The sequence below is a fragment of the Poecilia reticulata genome, chromosome 21 (genome assembly GCF_904066995.2).
Source record: "Poecilia reticulata chromosome 21, P_reticulata-male-v2, whole genome shotgun sequence".
In the NCBI taxonomy this organism is placed as follows: domain Eukaryota; kingdom Metazoa; phylum Chordata; class Actinopteri; order Cyprinodontiformes; family Poeciliidae; genus Poecilia; species Poecilia reticulata.
This window is the reverse complement of record NC_088850.1, coordinates 2912613-2932890: the sequence shown is the minus strand read 5'-3', so window position 1 is coordinate 2932890 and position 20278 is coordinate 2912613. Positions and strand designations below refer to the sequence as shown.

The following is a 20278-nucleotide window of genomic DNA, read 5'->3' as shown; positions in this document are numbered from 1 at the left end:
TGGAGGGTCACAGAAGAGCTCCAGCTAATTGACATCCATATATGGCTGGCAAACCTCCTCAGCGGGCCATTCCATTTGTTTGCCAGGGGACGGGGAAATTTGGTTTTCTTTCATTTAATTTGACCAGTTCTTTAATGTCTCTTCTATTTGGTAGTTTCAGTCCAATGTTTGTTTAATTTAAAGATTTGGTGTTGTATTGATTAATATTTATTTAAGTTTTTGTATGTTTAATTACCCCTTGTGTGTCAGCTGTGGTCTGATCAGCCACTATTTAAGCTCCCCTCATGTCTTGTTTGTTAGGTCAGTTTTGTGCTTGAGTTCTTTGTGTTACTACCTGAGTTGGAGTTTGTTATGTTGACCTCAGTTTTTGGGCCCAGTTCTTCATTGTTTAATTATTTTTGAAATTTTGTAATAAATTAAGATTATTTTTGGATTCCATTCAGTGTCTCTCTGGCTGGTTTATGCAAGAACCCTCACATTTGGTGTCAGAAGTGGGATCTTACCAGCCAGGAGTACAAAGTTTCCCCCCCCCCCCCATTACCAACCCTGATGATTGAAACATGCAGCGTGGAGGAAGGAGTAAACGAGGCAATTTTGTGGAGTCTCAAGGAACAGCAGACCTTGATGAGCAGACTGATTGCACTGAAGCAGGAGCATCTGGAGGACATGTAGGCACTGAGGGTGAAGAGGTGAAAGAACCAACATATACAGATCTTGTTAATATTCTTCGTGCCCACATGAGCCAGCAGGAGGAACAAAATAGAACAATGAAAGAGGAAGCAGCCCGCCAAGATCAACGGTTCAGGTCTCTTCAACACCAATTCAGTCTTTTGCAATCAGAAGTGCAGGCCCAAACTTTTCCAACATCTGAACCTGCTAAGCTGGAAAACTCTGATCCAGAACCACAGGATAAAGATCTACTGCCAGGGGACCGCAAAGTCATCTCTTCAGGTCAGTTTCGTTCCTTCTTGGAACCTAAATTAGAAAAATTAACAGAAACTGATGACATTGAACATTTTTTAATTACTTTTGAGAGGATTGCAGTTTCATGTAACTGGCCAGAGAATGACTGGGTCTTCCGTCTGGTTCCATTGCTAACTGGAAAAGCCAGAAGCGCTTATGTGCATATGGACATTGATGAAGTGGATGATTATATATCTGTTAAGGAGGCAATTCTGAGGAAATATGACATTAACCCAGAAACCTATCGTCAGAGATTTCGTTCTACAGAAGTGGAGCCTGGAGAAACTCCCAAGGAGCTGTACGTAAGGTTAAAGGAGATGTATGAAAAGTGGATACAACCTAGAGGTAAAACAGTGAAAGCCATTGGTGAAGTTATTGTGTTGGAGCAATATCTACGTATGCTGTCTCCTGAGCTTCAGGTTTGGGTCCGGGAACATGATCCTCCAACAGCTTCCAAAGCGGCTTCACTGGCTGAGGTGTTTGTGGCTGCTAGACGGAAAGGACAACCATGGAGTTACTCTTCTTGGAAGGCATCTAAAGACACACGCAGAGCTGCACCTGTACAACACCACCAAAAGGGTGTATCTGCTGTGGGTAAGGCCTTCCTAAGGGAAACCCAGTCAGTAAGCGCAACACCCAGGCAATACAATAAAGTGCCTGTTTGTTATTTGTGTGGTCAGGAAGGCCATACAAAACCTATGTGTCCAAAAAACCCTCCCAAACTCACTCAGCTGTGTGTTGTCCCATTTAAAAGTGACAATTGCATCAGTATTGGACAGTCTGTGAAACTGAGTGATGTGAAAGTTAATGGGAAAGGTGTGAAGGCCTTAATTGACACTGGGAGTGTTCAGACTCTGGTTGAAAGAGGGCTGGTTCCATCTAATATAATTTGCACATCTGACACAATCCCTATCCGATGTGTGCATGGTGATGAAAGGCCATACCCCACAGCGGATATTTATATTGAAGTGCAAGGACAATTATACCTACTGAATGTTGGTGTTGCAGAAAATCTCCCTTTTCCAGTAGTATTGGGTAGTGATTTACCTGTTTTGTTTGACTTGCTACATACACCACAGAACTGCAATGTAGTGACTCGTTCTCAAGCAAAACAGCCAGAAGAGTCTCCTCCAATTCTGAGTGTGCTGCCTTTTTATGATGTAGAGCTGGATGCGCAGCCCGGAAAATCTAGAAAATCATGTCGACAAAAGAGACAGGAAAAGTTTCTGCATACACCTGTTACATCTATAGAAGAGGTTCAGGATCTGCCACAAGGTTTTAAAGTGCCTTTAAATATGGCTCAAATCCAGCGTGATGACTCGAGTCTGTCGGCTCTTTTTCTGAAAGCCAAAGGACCTCCGAAAGGTGACCACAGAGATGGTGCTGAAGAGTTTGTTCTACAGAAAAATATCCTCTACCGCCAACAGGGGGCATTTAAGCAACTTGTGGTCCCTAAGGATGCAAGAGAGATGGTGCTTATTTTGGGCCACTCAGTTCCCTGGGCTGGCCACCTAGGGAGCCACAAGACCCTGGCTCGCATCAAACGCCATTTCTACTGGCCTGGATTACGGACTGATGTTGCACAGTTCTGTAGGACTTGCCCTCAGTGCCAATTAACCTCCAAAAAGTTCCCTTCCAGAGCACCACTGCAGCCTCTTCCCCTAATTGACACGCCTTTTGAGCGCTTGGGTATGGACATTGTAGGTCCACTTGAAAGAAGCAAATCTGGACACCGATATATGCTGGTGATTACAGACTATGCAACCAAGTACCCAGAAGTGTTCCCATTAAAGACGATTAAAGCAAGAGCTGTGGCTTTCTCCTTGGTGCAACTTTTTTCAAGGGTTGGATTTCCCTGCGAAATTGTGACGGATCAAGGCACTAACTTCATGTCTACTCTCCTAAAGCAGGTATATCAGCTGTTGGGGATTAAGGGTGTTAGAACTACCCCTTATCATCCACAGACGGACGGGCTCACGGAGAGATTCAACCAAACACTCAAGCAGATGCTGCGTAAGTTTGTGGATGAAACTGGCTCCAATTGGGATCAATGGTTGCCTTATCTCCTCTTCGCCTACAGAGAAGTACCACAGGCCTCCACCGGGTTCTCTCCTTTTGAACTGTTATATGGTCATGAGGTGAGGGGACCTCTGGCACTATTAAAGGAGACCTGGGCTGGAGAAGAGGGGAGGGAGGGGCCTGTTAATGTTATCTCCTATGTTATGCAGATGAGAGAGAGGCTACAAAAGATGACGGCTTTGGCCCAGCAGCACATGGCAGAAGCCCAAAAGTACCAGAAGGCTTGGTACGACAAGTCAGCCCGGCAAAGGACCTTTGTCCCAGGCCAGAAGGTTCTGGTTATGCTACCATCCAGTGAGAGCAAGCTGTTGGCCAAGTGGCAGGGGCCATTTGAGGTAGCAAGACAGCTTGGCCCTACCACCTACAAAGTTGTTAAATTGGAACAACCACATTCCACCAAAGTGCTGCATGTGAACCTCCTTAAGGAGTGGACAGAGCGACCTAAAATGGGGGCAGAAGTCATGCTGATTAGAGCTGTTGAAGAGGAAGAGGCTGTTGATGATCAGTTCCTGCCCTCATCAACACCAATGGAGCTTGACCTGAAACATCTGTCAAGTGAACAACAACTTCAGGTTAGAGCATTATGTAATCCTCAAATATTTAAAGAATATCCAGGTCGTACAGACATTCTTGAACACGAGATTGTGTTGAAAAGTGATGCTACAGTAAAACGTTTGAGCTACAGGATTCCTGAACGCCTTCTCGGCTCCCTGAAGAGAGAGATGGAGCTGATGCAATCTCTCGGGATTATTGAACCTTCAAAGAGTGAGTGGTGTAATCCTGTCGTCTTGGTGCCAAAGAAAGATGGAACGATGCGCTTCTGTATAGACTTTAGGTACCTTAATTCTGTGTCAAAGTTTGACTCCTACCCTACTCCTCGCATCGATGACATGGTCAGTAGATTGGGCAAAGCTAAGTACCTGACAACTATAGACTTGTGCAAAGGTTACTGGCAAGTACCCCTTTCTAAGCAGTCCAGGGAGTTGACGGCCTTTCGGACCCCTTGGGGACTTTTCCAGTTTACAGTTTTGCCTTTTGGATTGCATGGCGCACCCGCTACCTTCCAAAGACTCATGGATCAGGTACTGCGTGGATGTGATGACTATGCCTGTGCCTATCTCGATGACATTGTCATATATAGTAATTCATGGGAGGATCATCTTCAGCATTTACAAGAAATTTTGGGCCTCCTCCAAAGTGCAGGTTTGACCATTAACCCAGCAAAATGTGTTTTTGCACAATCTGAGACAGAGTACCTGGGTTTCATAATTGGAAATGGTGAACTCAAGCCACAGGTTCGCAAGATTCATGCTATTGAGTCCTGTCCATTGCCTCAAACCAAAAAGCAATTGAGATCGTTTCTAGGGATGGCAGGTTTCTATCACAGATTCATAAAAAACTTTTCAGCCAGAGCTGCCTTTCTGACAGATATGACTGGATCTAAATGTCCTAGTAAAGTCCAGTGGACAGAGAAGACAACTGCAGCATTCCATGACATTCAACAAGCTCTGGGTCAGAGTTCTGTCCTGAAGTGTCCTGACTTTGACAAAAGTTTTATTCTGCAAACAGATGCCTCAGAAAGGGGTATTGGAGCAGTCCTCCTGCAAGGTGATGAGGCTTTACAGCCTGTAGCTTTCATAAGCCGTAAGCTACACCCTAGAGAAGTCCGTTATTCTACGGTGGAAAAGAAGCCCTCGCCATAAAATGGGCTCTGGACTCCCTGAAGTATTACCTGCTGGGAAGAGAGTTCATCCTCCAGACAGATCATAAAGCTCTCCAGTGGCTTCAGCGAATGAGGGACACAAATAGTCGCATTACAAGATGGTCTCTTGCTCTGCAACCCTTCCGCTTTACAGTCCAGCACATACCGGGTAAGCTGAATGTGACTGCAGACTACCTCTCTCGTTGGTGTGATGACCCTTCTGAAGGGAGGGGGAATGTGACAGCCGACCCTACTGTCACACAGACCTGAATGGTAACTGTTTGTTTTGTTCATCCTTAATATTAATTTAGATATTAATTAGTGAATAGTTTAGATTTTTATTTTTGAAAATTTTCATTAACTTGACTTTTTAGTTAACTATTTGAAGTGCACGCATTTAGTTAACTTTATTTGTCAGTTCTTTATATTTTTGTTAAAAGCAACAAATTAATTTATTTGTTTTGAGTTACCAGTTTCCTTTGGAGCTGCTGGAGGGTCACAGAAGAGCTCCAGCTAATTGACATCCATATATGGCTGGCAAACCTCCTCAGCGGGCCATTCCATTTGTTTGCCAGGGGACGGGGAAATTTGGTTTTCTTTCATTTAATTTGACCAGTTCTTTAATGTCTCTTCTATTTGGTAGTTTCAGTCCAATGTTTGTTTAATTTAAAGATTTGGTGTTGTATTGATTAATATTTATTTAAGTTTTTGTATGTTTAATTACCCCTTGTGTGTCAGCTGTGGTCTGATCAGCCACTATTTAAGCTCCCCTCATGTCTTGTTTGTTAGGTCAGTTTTGTGCTTGAGTTCTTTGTGTTACTACCTGAGTTGGAGTTTGTTATGTTGACCTCAGTTTTTGGGCCCAGTTCTTCATTGTTTAATTATTTTTGAACTTTTTTGTAATAAATTAAGATTATTTTTGGATTCCATTCAGTGTCTCTCTGGCTGGTTTATGCAAGAACCCTCACAGTCAACAATATAAATCTGGAAATGAATCCATTAAGCACATTCAGGTTCATCAGTCTGGAGTTTCTCTGTCTGTCGTCCACAGTGAGTATGAATATGAAATCATTTTTTATGCTACTGTTTCTTTATTACTGCTGTTGTACCAGAGTGTCTAATTTTCCAAATGACCTCAGTGGCTTATTTTGGATAATTTGTGTAAAATTTCCCTTCCAATATCTTATTTCTTGACCAGTGAGTAAACGGAAGGTTACAGATGTGGTGACATTAACCTGCTCTGTGGAGACGCGTGGTCAGTGTGGATACAGAGTGAAATGGCTGCATGTCTGTTCTACTGGGAATATCGATTTGATCAACTGTACAACACGACGCTCTGGCTGCTCTGCTGCAGTTTGTTTTATACAGGATTCCTACACACAGAGCTGTGAGTTCAAGTGTGAAGTGACAGACGGTGAAACCAAACAGATCTTCAACTTCAACCATCAGTCCACAGAAGATAAACCAGGTGAGAAAAGTTGCTGCTTCAGACTGAATAAAATGATCAGAAATGCTGAGTTTCATCTGGTTTAATGTATTTTTTCTCATTCAGATGGAAAACATGAACCTAATAACTTCCTGGTTTTGTCCATTTATTTGCATGCAGGTAAAACAACATGCAGCCCAACAAGAAAACCTGGAGATACAACATCATCAGTTCCAGCCACAAAACATGAAAAAGTTCCAGATGAAGGTAATGAAACATGAACTGTGAACTCCACCGCGGTGCTGCGTTCTGATGGTCAGAGAACCGTTTGGTTCTTCTCTCTACTGTCTGTTACAGGACATTTCTCTCCACATAAAGGTGACTTAAAGCTTGTGCAGTCAGGGTTTTGTGTAAAATACAAACATGTCAACATCCTACACTAAGAACATGCAGTGAGGGAAAATTATTATATGCAACCATTAAAAAACAATAAGTAACAGAACCATTTAATGTGTTGGTTTCATTAATTATGCTTTAAATTATAAGAGAAAAGTAAAAATGAAAGACTTCAAAAGCTGATCTAAAGTGTGTATTTATTAAAAGGTTTCCTGTCAGGAGCTCCTTACGTTGCTGCTGCTGTGGTTTTAGTTGCACTCTTGATAGTTGCTGGGATTATCATCAGATGGAGAACTAAACGTGAGAACATAAAACTTTAAATATTAAAATCACCAAGTATTTTAACTGGATGTTAAAGTTAAGCCTGATGTCTTTGCAGGAAACACGAAGCAGGTGCATGTCTATTCTGTAAGTATCACTATTATAACCAATTCCTCTTTTTGAAAGCAGTTGGTTATTAATCTTTTCTTGGTTCAGGAAGTGAATCCGACTGTTCCAGTATCTTCCACGGCACTGGAAACCAGCAGAGACGACGTGAGAACACACACAGCTCAAAATAACCTGATCATCATGAAAACAAGATACATGAGTTTCATATGACTACAAATATTGAACAAACGATAAGATGACAGGTCAAAGACTCATAAAGCGTCTAGAATTTGAGTTAAACCTCTTTTGAAATAATCTGCTAAATTTTAAAGAACAAGATAAACCTGTCAAAGTTTCTCTACATCTCAGATGTTGAACTGAATGTTTCTTCTGCAGGTGGAGCCTGAAGATGGTGTCTATTACTCCACCATCAGTGAAACTCCAGTCAGGTTTAATGTAAGTGTAAAACTTTCTTTATTCCTCGTCTCAATCTGACTGGAAGTTTTCACTCGGGTCCTACTTTTATCTGACTTTAACTTTAACTAAAGATGTTGACATTTCTTGTTGTTTCATACTGACCACAGTTTGACTACGGCCCAGAGAAGATTTTTAATTAACTTTATTTATTGTACTTGGAGAGTCTGTGGTAAAAAACATGCAGATTACTGAATGGTATAAGCGAAACATGAAATCTTTACCTTTCCAAACTTGTGTTTACTCCACATGTCGGTATGTGGAGTAAACACATACCGACATGTCAATTTGAAAAACAAATTGAGATAAGTTGGAGTTAAATAGGATAAAAATAAAAGATAAACTTGAAGCAGCTGGGTTAACATTTGTCAGGTTTTTGTGAATCAAACAGGAAGCATCTTATCTTTTTATTTTTAATTTTGTCCAGGTTGTTGGTGAAGGGGACGACATGACCTACTGCACTGTGGCGGCTCCCGGCCCGCCTGCTGCAGCCTTTACTGACCCCAGCAGCCTCTACTCTCTGCTCACCGCTCCAGGCCAATAGGTGTGAATGAGACTTTAATAATATGTTTCTGTTAAATTAGTAACGTTCCAGATGTTGGTGGTTCTGAACTGTTTTATCTCGCTGTGTTTTAAAAGGCATTGGAAGTTGATTTTGTCCGTTTCCTGTATTTTTATCATCTACATCAATTAAATAGTTTGTTGCCGTCACATGGTTTTAGTCACTTCTGTATTTTTGTAGATATCTGAAAGCTAATTTTAATAAACAGAAGCTCAAGAGAAGCACTACATTATTACACTCATCTGTTTTTGATAACACGTTTACTACTTCCTGTTTAGCTGCCATCAAGCGGCCAAGTCACACACACGCCGCACCCTGGACTCACCAGAAGTACTAACAGTTTGTTTCTTTTATTTATTTGCACCATATGATCATGCTCAACTTAATTTTATGCAACTCTGTCATCACTTCTTTAGTTCAGCTGCAGGTTCATGAAGTTACTGAAATGAGAGGAATAATAAGAATGTTCAATTTAACACATTTATGAGAAACAAACTTATTTCCACCTCTACATAATGAAAAAACACGTAACATATTAGTCATTATTTAAATGCTCAGTTTTATAATTAATAAATTAACTCCACAACCTTTAATTAGTCAGATTTCCCAGAATAATTGACCCAGTAGGAGGCGCTGTTGAGTAAGATATTAATGCACCTTATAGATGACATTTTCAGCAGATATAAAAACATATCAAGATAATTTTTATTTTTTTTTATGAGAGGCAGAAACAGGCTTCTAATAAAAAAATGTGTAAAAACTGAAGCAATGATTTATGTTTTTAGTTGAGCACATAAATATAAACGTTTACATTTCTCAAAGTTTTAACTTGTTGTTAAATTTGCTTTGAATTGGATTTATAGTTTTAGGATGTTTATAATATAAATCTGCATAACTTCAAGACTCTGCATTCATATTGATCCAGTTTCTTTTAATTATCTGTCAATAAAATAATTTTAGTTTGATCTTAAATGGGTTTTTCTTCAGTTGCAGAGTGATGATGATTATTATGATTATTATTCTGAACTGTGAAAAGACTGGAAACTGGTTTGGTTTCAGTCTAAATCCAGGGATCAACAGCATCAAATCCACAATAAAATCCCAAACTGCACTTTGCATTAAGAATTGATTTTATTTTGTAATTACATTAATTGCACACCAGAGGGCAGTATATAGTCTGAATCACCTGGTTTTAAATGGTCGGACAGAAACTTGTTCTGTTTTGCTCCAGTTTGTAACCATAGAGATGCTTTTAATATGTATGTTTATTTATTCTTGGTAAAATTTTAAGATATAAATTTGTTTATTTTACACTTTTTTACCTTCTATAAGATTATATGCATTAATATCAGTTACATCAGACCCGCCTGCCCTCACTGTAACGCCTCCACCACCAAAGCCTCGTCTGGTAACAGCAGTGGCTGATGCATGATGCTGTCATTAACGGCTCCAACATTATTGATCATTTCTGATCAATGTGAATTGACTGCGGCTGGCCGGTCCCTTTTCTGACATGAAGGCTCCCAGATGATGGCGCCTGTTCATGGTGGTGAGGTCGGGTATCCATGCAGGTCATCTGCACACCGACCAACTGATGTGTTTGGGTTCCTCTCACCTTCATTAAGTGAGCCAGAAGTTGAGCTGCATTCATCTTCTGGTTCTATCAGGTTCTGTTCACAACGAAGCCGTCATCAGTGGGCGATGCGTCCACTTCCCTCTCTGTGGCTCTTCTAGCGTCTCTGTATCTAAGTTACAATCTGCTGATGATGCTCTTAAGCTCAGCTTCCGTCTGAGGACTTCCTGTTTGTCTCCTCTCAGTGACGAGATCCTGTTGATCAGAGGTTGCATGTCATCTTGGTCACATGACAGAATGTGAACATCATGATCAAAGCAGGAAATGTATTAGTTGACTCACGTATCAAACAGTTGTGAATTTTGTAGTTAAGCTCCCACTTGGAGAAGATGTGAAAAAAAAAGCTCCTGAAACATTTAAAAGCTGGAAACATGCATACAAAAATTTATAAAAGGTCAAACTAAAGTCACCTGTAGAGGTCATGGTATCCTGACATGTTACTCGCTGAATATCCCATTTTGTAAATGGTCTGTTTGAACTTTTATTTTTTTCTGAAAAATGATGGATTGCGTAAGGTCAATAAAATTTTACCATTGTAAAAACATTTCCATGTTTCATACATTCTAACTTTCACCTTTTAACAAAGCAGCTGCAAACAGAGCAATCAATAACAGTAAAGGTAATTTCCATACAAATATAGTTTAGTATAATGAAGCAAGAAGTATAACAATAAATCTAATTAACTGGATGTAAAGTGATTCTTTTCTAAGCTAAAATAAACATGAGTTGATTTTAAGCTGAACTCATGTTCACAATTGCTTTTTGTCAATTTGTGGAATATTAAAAATAACAGATGAGTGAAGAATGTAAAACTGTTGATCTTAAAACAATAAAGTTTCTCATCGTTTTAACATACTTTTTTTCTTTTTTGACGCTGTGCTGAAAACCAGCAGAGCTCTGCTGTGAACCACATTCTCACCAAATTACTTCCCCTTCATGTGAACATCTGAGTTAAAAGTAGAAACAAGTTGTGCTAAAGCTTTTTAACCTTAAACTTTCTGCTTTACTCGCTGCTATTGTAACTTTTACATTAATGTAATTACAATAAGTCTACAAAGCCTGACTGTTGAGCTTTTTTCTTAAAGATCTTTTAAACATTCAGTTCGGTTCACTTCTGCTTTATGTCTGTGAGAAACGCCTCCGTCTCAGATGTGCTACGTTGTTGAACACAAAGTTCACCAAAAGGCTTTAAGATGCATTTGAGCCTGTTTAGATGATCTTGGCAATGTTAAATATACCGATGGTTAATTAAGGTTAACCACTTTTTTAAAGTTGCGAATAACGTAAATGTAACAGAGTGCAAAAAAATATACATAATGAGAATGTGAGGAAGTAAAACCTCTTTTATCACGGAAGTACAGATGACTGGCAAAAAGCTGCCAGTGTCGGTTCAGTTCATCAGAACAAGAACGACGAGGCGTAAACGAGCAATGGCTGAACTAAAATGGATTAAAGTTCATTTATTTCTGATCCTGGGGCTTCAGCTTACAGGTAAGAATATGTAGAAATATTTAAATAATTCAGAAAAATGGCTGTTTAAATATTAGCAAGCAAACATTTTATTTACAATGCTACCACAAATCAGTATTTTTCTATCATTGAACGTCTGCAAGCTTCCTGTTAAATTGAATCATCTTGAAATGTTCAAGTTTGTGTATTTATATATTTTTCACTGTCTTTTTGTCAACAGTTTGCACAATAACTGGATCATCTGTTTTAATGAGATCTGGAGATGACATGGTTTTGTCTTGCCAAGATGTGATAAAAGGTCAGATAAACTGTAATGGTACCACATGGGTCTACAGTACAACCAGCAGCTCAGTAGAACTGGTTAAACTGGGAAAGGTTAAGAATGATCAGAGTAAATCTAACAGACTGAGTGTTGCAGCAAATTGTTCTCTGGTAATAAGGAGCATCACAGTGGAGGATGCTGGTTATTATGATTGCCAACAATATAAATCTGGAGCTGAAACCATTAAGCACATTCTGGTTCATCAGTCTGGAGTTTCTCTGTCTGTCGTCCACAGTGAGTATGAATATAAAGTCATTTTTTATGCCACTGTTTCTTTATTCCTGCTGTTGTACCAGAGTGTCTTAATTTTCCAAATGGCCTCAGTGGCTTATTTCGGATAATTTGTGTAAAATTTCCCTTCTAATTTCTTATTTCTTGACCAGTGACTAAACAGGTTACAGATGTGGTGACATTAACCTGCTCTGTGGAGACGCGTGGTCAGTGTGGATACAGAGTGAAATGGCTGCATGTCTGTTCTGAACAGAATGTTAAAGAGAACAACTGTACAACACGACGCTCTGGCTGCTCTGCTGCAGTTTGTTTTATACAGGATTCCTACACACAGAGCTGTGAGTTCAAGTGTGAAGTGACAGACGGTGAAACCAAACAGATCTTCAACTTCAACCATCAGTCCACAGAAGATAAACCAGGTGAGAAAAGTTGCTGCTTCAGGTTGAATAACAATAATCAGGCACATTTAATCATCTATTTTTAGATGATTAGGTTTATGTTTAGGTTTATGTTTTCCCCTAATAACTTATTGATTTGTTTGTCTGCAGGTGAAACGACATGCATCCCAACAAATAAAGTTAAAGATACCACAAAATTAATTACAACCACAATACATCCAACCATCTCAATGTCAAATAAAGACAAAGGTAATTAAATGTTGGACTCCATCTTGACCTGATATCCTAACAGTCAAAACTACTTGGTTCTTCTGACCAACATTACCTGTTACAAGAACAAAAGTTCTTTCCACATCAACACAAATGTCTCAACATTAAGGCGACCTGTTCAGTCAGCGTCTGTCAGAAAATGCAAACATGGCTCCTGCACTAACATTTACCATGTTTGAGTTGTATTAATTCTGTTTTCACCCATAAAAGTAAAGTAAAAATTAGATAAATTCCTTAATAGGTGATATAAGATGGAAGTTTTTTTACTGGTTTGTTGTCAGGAGCTCCCTACGTTGCTGCTGCTGCTGCTGTGGTTTTAGTCTCACTCTTGATCGTTGCTGGGATTGTCATCAGATGGAGAACTAAACGTGAGAAAACGTTAAATATTAACAAAAATCACCATACATTGTAATTCTGGAGGTTAAAGTCAGGCCTGATGTTTTTGCAGGAAACCGAAGACAGGTGCATGACTGTGCTGTGAGTATAATCACTATTATAACAAATTACTCAATTCCTCTTTGTGAAAACATTAAAATGATTATTCATTATTCTGTCCCATCTTTTTTGTGTAGGATGTGAATCTAAATTCTCCAGTTCTTCCCACCACCATGGAAACCAGCCATGAAAACGTGAGAACACACATAAAAACAGACTTTTAGAGCTGAACCTTTTAAAAATACACTGCTAAATGTGATAACATGGTTATTAAAGTAAAACTACATCTTCCTCCTTCTGCAGGTTGATCCTGAAGATAATGTCTACTACGCCACCATCAGTGAAGCCCAAGTAAGGCTTAATGTAAGTGTGACTAGTCAGTAAAATGGACACATGTAAGATTTTAATCTCTAGAAAAGCCATTCCAAGTTTTCACACTTAAAATGGCTAAAATTAAATGGAGGACTCAACAAAACAGGTAATGGTCTAAAAGTTGAAGACATTCTGACAACATTCCCAAGTCTGGCTGTTAGAGAAAATGAACCCTGAGAGCAAACTGCTACATGCTGAAATCTAAAATGATCCGTTCGTAAGGTGTCTTCTTTGACTTTTCCTCTTTTCAGGTTGTTGGTGAAAGAGACAATGTGATCTACAGCACGGTGTCAGCTGCTGGCCCGCCTGCTGCAGCAGCATCTGACCCCAACAACCTGTACTCCACCATCACCGCCCCAGGAAAATAGGTGCAATACGACTTTAACAAATAATGTATTAAATTAGTGACCTGTAATGTCCAGACGTTGGTGATTCTGAGTGACAAATTTAAAAATATTATAGCTTATTATTTTAGCTTGCCATTAAATGGAGGACTTGCATGGCCATTTTTTTTGCTGTGTTTGTATCTGTATTTAGTATATAATGTTGCTGTGGGTGATACAGTTGCTAATGTTCACTTGTGTAATTTTTAAGCCTTATGGATGAAAAGCTGTTGGTTGTTGAAACTTAAATATCCCAATCCTAAATATCCTAAATATAGGTAGTTAGCTTTAACAATTATAACATCAATATTAGCTCAGCTGAACTGTCTATATTACCTTAAACATTTTCTAGATCAAAGATGTTATTTATATATTTCTTTGTGCGTTTGACCATTTTTCTATGTCACCAAATGAATGTAAGAATTGTAGATGTTTCCCAATCTGAAGAAATGCAAACTTCAGTTTGGTCAGATTTGGTTCTTGAAGGGACAGTTGGGTTTGTTGGTCTGATTGAGGAGAGATGAGGTGTCGTCGTTTGGGGATCCAGTGGTGGTTTATTCCAGATGTTGGGGATCAGAGCTGAAAGGCCAGAGTCCCATGGTGGACAGACGGACATGTGGCGTAGAGAGGACAGAGGCGGAGATGGTGTGCAAACAGGAAGGAGTTTAGTAGGACCAGGATTGGACATGTTAGCGCTTTGAATGGTAACGGGTGGATTTTGATCTCGGTGTGGAAATGGTTGGGGAGGCGATGAGTCGCTTGGGCACAGAGATGATCTTTAGAGGTGATCCAGTCTGCTGAGCTCTAATCAGCTGAACTTCATGGAGGGACCGATGTGGTAAACAAAGAGAAGCACAATGAAGTAATGGAGCCTGGATGAGACCAGGGCATGGAGTAAAAGGGAGATGGTTGATGTCACAGAGGCATAAGTTGGCTGAATGGGTGATATTAATGTAACCATCTGTTAGCCTGGCACTGATCTGTTTACCTGCTATAAACCTACAATAATGTGACTTTCATCTGCTACAGGTTAGGGAATCATAACTTACCTTCATGTCAGCCATGCTTAAAAAATCCAAACTGGGAAGGAAAACTGTTAAATATAAAGAATCAATGGAAAGAATGTGGTTAAACACTGTATTCTGTTTTTATTTACAATGTTTATTGTGACTATTTGGGTTTCTAAGTCACTAAAGCAACAAAGTGTAAAGTATTTTGTTGTTGGAAATCAAAATAAAGTAAAATGTCAGCATTCTGTCTGTATGGATCATTTGCTGGTCGAAAACGTCTGTATATTTCATACTTTGATGCTTTTTCATCTGTTATCATTTATCATGGACATTAAAATGTTTATACTCTCACAAATCTGAATGTGCCTTTTCATCAAAAATCTTCAATTCTTATACATTTGATTAGTTAAAATGTAACTTTTTACGTTCATCATTACTCACTAGAGGTTAAAACTGTAACAAGTCAACATTTTTTTTGTTTTTTAGCCACTTTCTCTAAACGACTTCCTTTTCTTCTCTGAAGACCGACGGTAGAAAATGAGGAACATCTCAACTAACTGACCAGTCATTTCCCAGGCTGAGTTGTCTGAACAAATGACTGGTTTTATTATTACACATTGAAACTATAACCATTAAATATCAGAGGATTATCATTTTATGTTTTCATCAGGTTGATGCTTTTTATTTTAAAGGTGTAGTAATTGTAGGTGTGCTGTAATTAATTTTAAAGAAGTAACCAAGAAAACAATTCTTAAAACATTCTCCCTCCATGACATTTAGAAAATAAGTTACTGTCAGAACTAAAAATAAAACATTTATTCTCTTGATGTCAGAGAGAGAAAGATGGCATCCTTTATTCAGTGTACGCCTGTAACTGTGTGAAACCACTTATTGCATCATCATTGTGGTAAAACCTTCAGAGCTTTTAAAAGTTTCCCATGAGAAACTTCTCATTTGAGGTGTCAAAACACAAAATGTATTCAGAAACCAGATCATTTTTTAAAACCTGAGCTCGACCTGAGGTCAGTATGTTGGGTTGAGTCTTTAAGTCTTATTGTGATGACACAAATGATGATTTTCATAACAGATGAACTGGAACAGCATGAGACCCTCTTCATTTTAACAACGTGAAAGTTTAAGTTATCAAGTTTTCTTATTGTTTAAAAACGGTTTTTGATGATTGTTGCTGTGAAAACCAGCAGAGCTCTGCTGCTGCCGCCGCTGCTGCAGCCGCTGCTGCCGCCGCAGCTGCTGCCGCCGCCGCTGCCGCACCTGCTGCTGCCGCTGCTGCTGCCGCTGCTGCACCTGCTGCTGCACCTGCTGCTGCTGCACCTGCTGCTGCACCTGCTGCTGCCGCTGCTGCACCTGCTGCTGCCGCTGCTGCACCTGCTGCTGCTGCTGCACCTGCTGCTGCTGCTGCACCTGCTGCTGCCGCTGCTGCACCTGCTGCTGCCGCTGCTGCACCTGCTGCTGCTGCACCCGCTGCTGCTGCCGCTTCTGCTGCAGCCACCGCCGCCCTCTTTCTCACCAGAGCACTTCCCCCTTCAGTCCTCAGATGAATGGCTGAGTTAAACTTAGAAACAAGTTGCATTAAAACTTTCTCAGCTTTTTAAACTCAGCTTCACTTACTGCTCATTTAACTGTTAGATGAATTTGACTCCAGCACTAAATCTACAAAGATTCTTTTGCAAACTTTTGTTCCTTAAAGACATTTCATGCATTCACATCTGTTCACTTCTTCTTTATGACTGTGAGAAAAACGCCTCCGTCTCAGATGTGCTACGTGGTTGAACACAATGTTCACCTAAAAGCTTTAAAATACATTTTAACCTGCTTTGATCTCCTTCATTATGTTAAACATGTATATGGTTAATTAAGATTAATAATTTTAACTGTTAAAAAACAAAACAAAACAAAAAAACACGATATGAGGAAGTATCGCCTCTTTTACCATGGAAGTACAGATGACCTTCTAAAAGCTGTCAGTATCTGACAGTTTAGTTTGTCAGAACAAGAACAACGAGGCACAGAGGAGAAATGGCTGAACGAAAATGGATTCATTTATTTCTCATCCTGGGGTTTCAGTTTACAGGTAAGAATTTATAGAAATATTTAAATTGATAAGAAATGTAGCTGTTAAGGACATGTGAACAAATGCTTTATTTACAATCCATGTTATGTTACTAAACACAGGAACCTAGTGATGACCTGGCAAATTTCAAAAGTTCAAATTTACATCATTTTTCTCTCTTCCTTTTCTGTGCAGGTGGATCATCTGTTTTCATGAGATCTGGAGATGACATGGTTTTGTCTTGCCAAGATGTGATAAAAGGTCAGATAAACTGTTATGGTACCACATGGGTCTACAGTACAACCAGCAGCTCAGTTGAACTGGTTGAACTGGGAAAGGTTAAGAATGATCAGAGTAAATCTAACAGACTGAGTGTTGCAGCAAATTGTTCTCTGGTAATAAGGAGCATCACAGTGGAGGATGCTGGTTATTATAATTGCCAACAATATAAATCTGGAGCTGAACCCAGTGAACACATTCAGGTTCATCAGTCTGGAGTTTCTCTGTCTGTCGTCCACAGTGAGTATGAATATAAAGTCATTTTTTATGCTACTGTTTCTTTATTCCTGCTGTTGTACCAGAGTGTCTTAATTTTCTAAATGGCCTCCGTGGCTTATTTTGGATAATTTGTGTAAAATTTCCCTTCTAATATCTTATTTCTTGACCAGTGACTAAACAGGTTATAGATGTGGTGACATTAACCTGCTCTGTGGAGACGCGTGGTCAGTGTGGATACAGAGTGAAATGGCTGCATGTCTGTTCTACTGGGAATATCGATTTGATCAACTGTACAACACGACGCTCTGGCTGCTCTGCTGCAGTTTGTTTTATACAGGATTCCTACACACAGAGCTGTGAGTTCAAGTGTGAAGTGACAAACAGTGAAACCAAACAGATCTTCAACTTCAACCATCAGTCCACAGAAGATAAACCAGGTGAGAAAAGTTGCTGCTTCAGGTTCATTCAAATTATTAGCAATATCTACTCTCATGTAATTTCTGGTTTGGGTTTGCATGCATTTTATTCCTGCTGAGTGAAAACATGAACCTAAAAACTTCTTTGTTTTCTTCGTTTGTGTGCAGATGAAACGACATGCAGCCCAACAAAAAAACCTGAAGAAACCACATCAGTTCTGCCTATGAGAGATTCTTTGTCCAAAGAAGGTAATGAACGATGTTGCAGGTTATTGTGAAACTTAAGGTTTTAAGTTTATTTAATGTTTCAGCCACGCTGTATGTGTTACCCTGCAACCTTGGATGGCTGAGGGTAATGTATTAGATTATCTTCCCTCAACGTGTGTCGCTGTGATGTAGAAAAGATGAGACACACACGTCGAGCTTCCTTTAGCATCGAACAGGAAGATTTATTCTTCTTGTGTGCTCAATCCTCTCTATGCCACCAACGCGGCAGCGCCTCTAGCGGTTGTGTGCGGAATTGCATAGGCCTAACTAAAATGACATTAAAGAACTTAGTACAATGAAAAATTAAAGATACAAAAATAAAAATTATGTTGGGGTGCCTATTTTCTTACTTATTGTTTTATTTATTATTAACTTGTTTTTCACCCCTCTACATATAGAGTAAATGTTTGGGGAGAAAAGTTTCCTGACTCTTATTATTTTTAGCAAATAGTTTTTAATAACCCACATTATTATAAGGTCATCGAACCAAATCCAAGTGATTTTGTGTTGATGGATCTGTTGGAAGCAAAAAAAAAAAAAACCTGCAAAAGGACAAAAGAAGAGTTTCTGGAGGGACATTGGTAGAATCAAGCTTTTCAAGGCTGGAGACACTAGAAACAGGAGATTCCTGCTCCCCAAGTGATATATTTACTAAAATAACAGGAGGAATGTTTCTAATATTCCATTTCATTTCATGGTGATTAAAGATGAATTTATTTTAAGGCTTTCTGTGAAGATGCTGCATCTTAGTTTGATTTTCAACCTAATATCTTTGCTGCAGACTTTTCTATCAGAAATTATTGGATTTATTGATCTGGACTGTCTTGGATTTCCATTTAGAGTTTGATTATGTAAAAATGAACATATGAAAGTAAACTGATATTTGGTTTTGTTTTATTTTCAGGAATAAAGATCATTGTGTTCTCTGTGGGTTTAGTGGCACTTTCAGGAACCGTTCTGGTCGTTCACATCTGGATAAGAATCAAAGGTAAATATTAAAGATCTGACAGATTTTACTTCTTACAATTCAATAAACTAAAATTAATTACCTTTTTTTGAAACAAAGATAAAGTAAGTAAATCCTGGATATTCAATGATTTATGCATGTTTTTGTTAAATTTGGTATAAATTAAGTTTACCTCCGGATTTCCTTCATTTATTTTGCTGCGAACTATTTCGTCTTGTTTCCTTCATTCATTGTCAACAATATATTTAGTTTTATCTCAAAGTAATTGTTTGTTTTCCATTTGCAGAGCGGTGATGAAGAAGATGTAAAAAGACTTTTTGGTTTGCATCTAGTTCCATTTATGAAAATCAAGTCCTCAGTAAATCAAGTCCCAAACTGTTGGGCTGCAGAGCCCAACAGTTTGATAGATATTGAGTTTGATAGATTATTTGCAAAAATATTAAGATGAATGTGGATTTATTTTATTCCTTCTTCCTACATGTTGCTTCTATAAATATTTGTTATAATATGAATTAAAAACTGTACGTTTAAAATGTTTAGTAAACTTTGCTTTGCTTCTAATTGTATATAATTGCAAATTTTATGCTATTGTTTAAAGTTATCAGCATATGACTCATAATCCAAGCACAGAAAATAAAAAGACATATGAAGTGTAGCTGTTCTGTGTTGTTTGCCACGACTTGAGTTTAGAGAAATTGAGACACTTTCAGGTATTTTCAAACTTTGCCTGGATGTGAAAAATGTAAATGAATCAAATATTTTGAGTAAAAACTGAAACCATGAATGATTTCAACACTTTTTCCACCATTTAACAGAAAAATAAAAACTATTCGAAACTAAAGAAAATTTCCAGACGGTTCTAAAATAAGGTGTGACGTCACTAGAGATGCGCTGAGGAAGGATTTCTTCCTATGATGTGAAAAAGTTTCTTGGTCTGATGATGAAATGCTGCCATCTTCAGTTCAGCAAAAACGTCCCTTTAGTTTCATCTGGTGCTGAGGATGAGGCTTACCTGCAGTACATCTGATGACCACTAAGTGGCGTCTGCACGGCATTCATGGTTCTTATGAACCACTGAAATAAAGAGAAGAAAAAAAATCTGAATTATTAGTAGAAATATTAAGTTCTTGGCAAGATTTTGTTTTGAAATAATTTCATAATTTTCCTAAAATGTCTTCAGACGAATAAAATAACATCTGCAGAGGTGAAAATAAGAGCAATCAGCAGTTTCTCTTATTTATTAGGTATTTATGAAAATATAGTGAGGAGACAACTTTATTAGAGTACCTTCTCTAGTAGTTTGGCCTGATCACAGAAACTTCTGGATAGAAACATCCGTCAGTCTGCTTTGAGTAAACAAAAACAAAAAGATTTCCAAACCCATGACAGTGAGCAGCGGGTCACCTCAGGGCTGTTGATTTGGTCCATTGCTGTTTCCACTGCTAACACAGAACTGTGCAGCTACACACAAGGAAAAACTCATCATGTTTATAAATGATTCTGCTGTTCTGGCTCTTATTCATGGGAGTAACCAGTTTGATTTCCTGCTTTAGGTTTAAGACGC

At 38.8% G+C, this 20278-nt stretch overlaps 3 protein-coding genes across 4 annotated transcripts; all 3 read left to right on the top strand.

The window, feature by feature from the left end:
* The first annotated feature begins 536 nt into the window (after window positions 1-536).
* Window positions 537-7953, top strand: LOC108166111 (uncharacterized). Its single transcript, XM_081602797.1, has 4 exons — window positions 537-1308; window positions 1383-3935; window positions 7332-7391; window positions 7837-7953. Exons 1-4 carry the CDS (start codon window positions 1285-1287, stop codon window positions 7951-7953), a joined length of 2754 nt encoding a protein of 917 aa, XP_081458923.1. The 5' UTR covers window positions 537-1284.
* Window positions 5716-14907, top strand: LOC103457208 (uncharacterized). 2 transcript variants are annotated; one of them, XM_017302079.2, is made up of 16 exons: window positions 5716-5794; window positions 5943-6212; window positions 6351-6437; window positions 6774-6866; window positions 6946-6974; window positions 7044-7100; window positions 7332-7391; window positions 7837-11095; window positions 11295-11630; window positions 11780-12046; window positions 12176-12274; window positions 12577-12663; window positions 12744-12772; window positions 12868-12924; window positions 13034-13093; window positions 13354-14907. In XM_017302079.2, exons 8-16 carry the CDS (start codon window positions 10966-10968, stop codon window positions 13468-13470), a joined length of 1182 nt encoding a protein of 393 aa, XP_017157568.2. In that variant the 5' UTR covers window positions 5716-5794; window positions 5943-6212; window positions 6351-6437; window positions 6774-6866; window positions 6946-6974; window positions 7044-7100; window positions 7332-7391; window positions 7837-10965; the 3' UTR covers window positions 13471-14907. The 2 variants fall into 2 exon arrangements, with proteins under 2 accessions (XP_017157568.2, XP_081458618.1); XM_081602492.1 differs by having other exon boundaries at window positions 5720-6212.
* A 1607-nt stretch (window positions 14908-16514) lies between these two features.
* LOC145549786 (uncharacterized) lies at window positions 16515-19162 on the top strand. Its single transcript, XM_081602618.1, has 6 exons — window positions 16515-16587; window positions 16762-17085; window positions 17235-17501; window positions 17649-17729; window positions 18652-18735; window positions 19001-19162. Exons 1-6 carry the CDS (start codon window positions 16533-16535, stop codon window positions 19006-19008), a joined length of 819 nt encoding a protein of 272 aa, XP_081458744.1. The 5' UTR covers window positions 16515-16532; the 3' UTR covers window positions 19009-19162.
* Window positions 19163-20278: the final 1116 nt, after the last annotated feature.

Excerpts from the sequence above, each read along its gene's own strand:
- LOC108166111 (XM_081602797.1), top strand. The coding sequence starts at position 1,285 with ATGAAAAGTGGATACAACCTAGAG. Across the intron at positions 1,309-1,382 it reads AAAGTGGATACAACCTAGAG|GTTTGGGTCCGGGAACATGA; the intron begins GTAAAACAGTGA and ends CCTGAGCTTCAG. Across the intron at positions 3,936-7,331 it reads CTCCTCGCATCGATGACATG|GTGGAGCCTGAAGATGGTGT; the intron begins GTCAGTAGATTG and ends TTTCTTCTGCAG.
- LOC145549786 (XM_081602618.1), top strand. The coding sequence starts at position 16,533 with ATGGCTGAACGAAAATGGATTCATTTATTTCTCATCCTGGGGTTTCAG. Across the intron at positions 16,588-16,761 it reads CCTGGGGTTTCAGTTTACAG|GTGGATCATCTGTTTTCATG; the intron begins GTAAGAATTTAT and ends TTTTCTGTGCAG. Across the intron at positions 17,502-17,648 it reads GTCCACAGAAGATAAACCAG|ATGAAACGACATGCAGCCCA; the intron begins GTGAGAAAAGTT and ends GTTTGTGTGCAG.
- LOC103457208 (XM_017302079.2), top strand. The coding sequence starts at position 10,966 with ATGACTGGCAAAAAGCTGCCAGTGTCGGTTCAGTTCATCAGAACAAGA. Across the intron at positions 11,096-11,294 it reads CCTGGGGCTTCAGCTTACAG|TTTGCACAATAACTGGATCA; the intron begins GTAAGAATATGT and ends TTTTGTCAACAG. Across the intron at positions 12,275-12,576 it reads AATGTCAAATAAAGACAAAG|GAGCTCCCTACGTTGCTGCT; the intron begins GTAATTAAATGT and ends GTTTGTTGTCAG.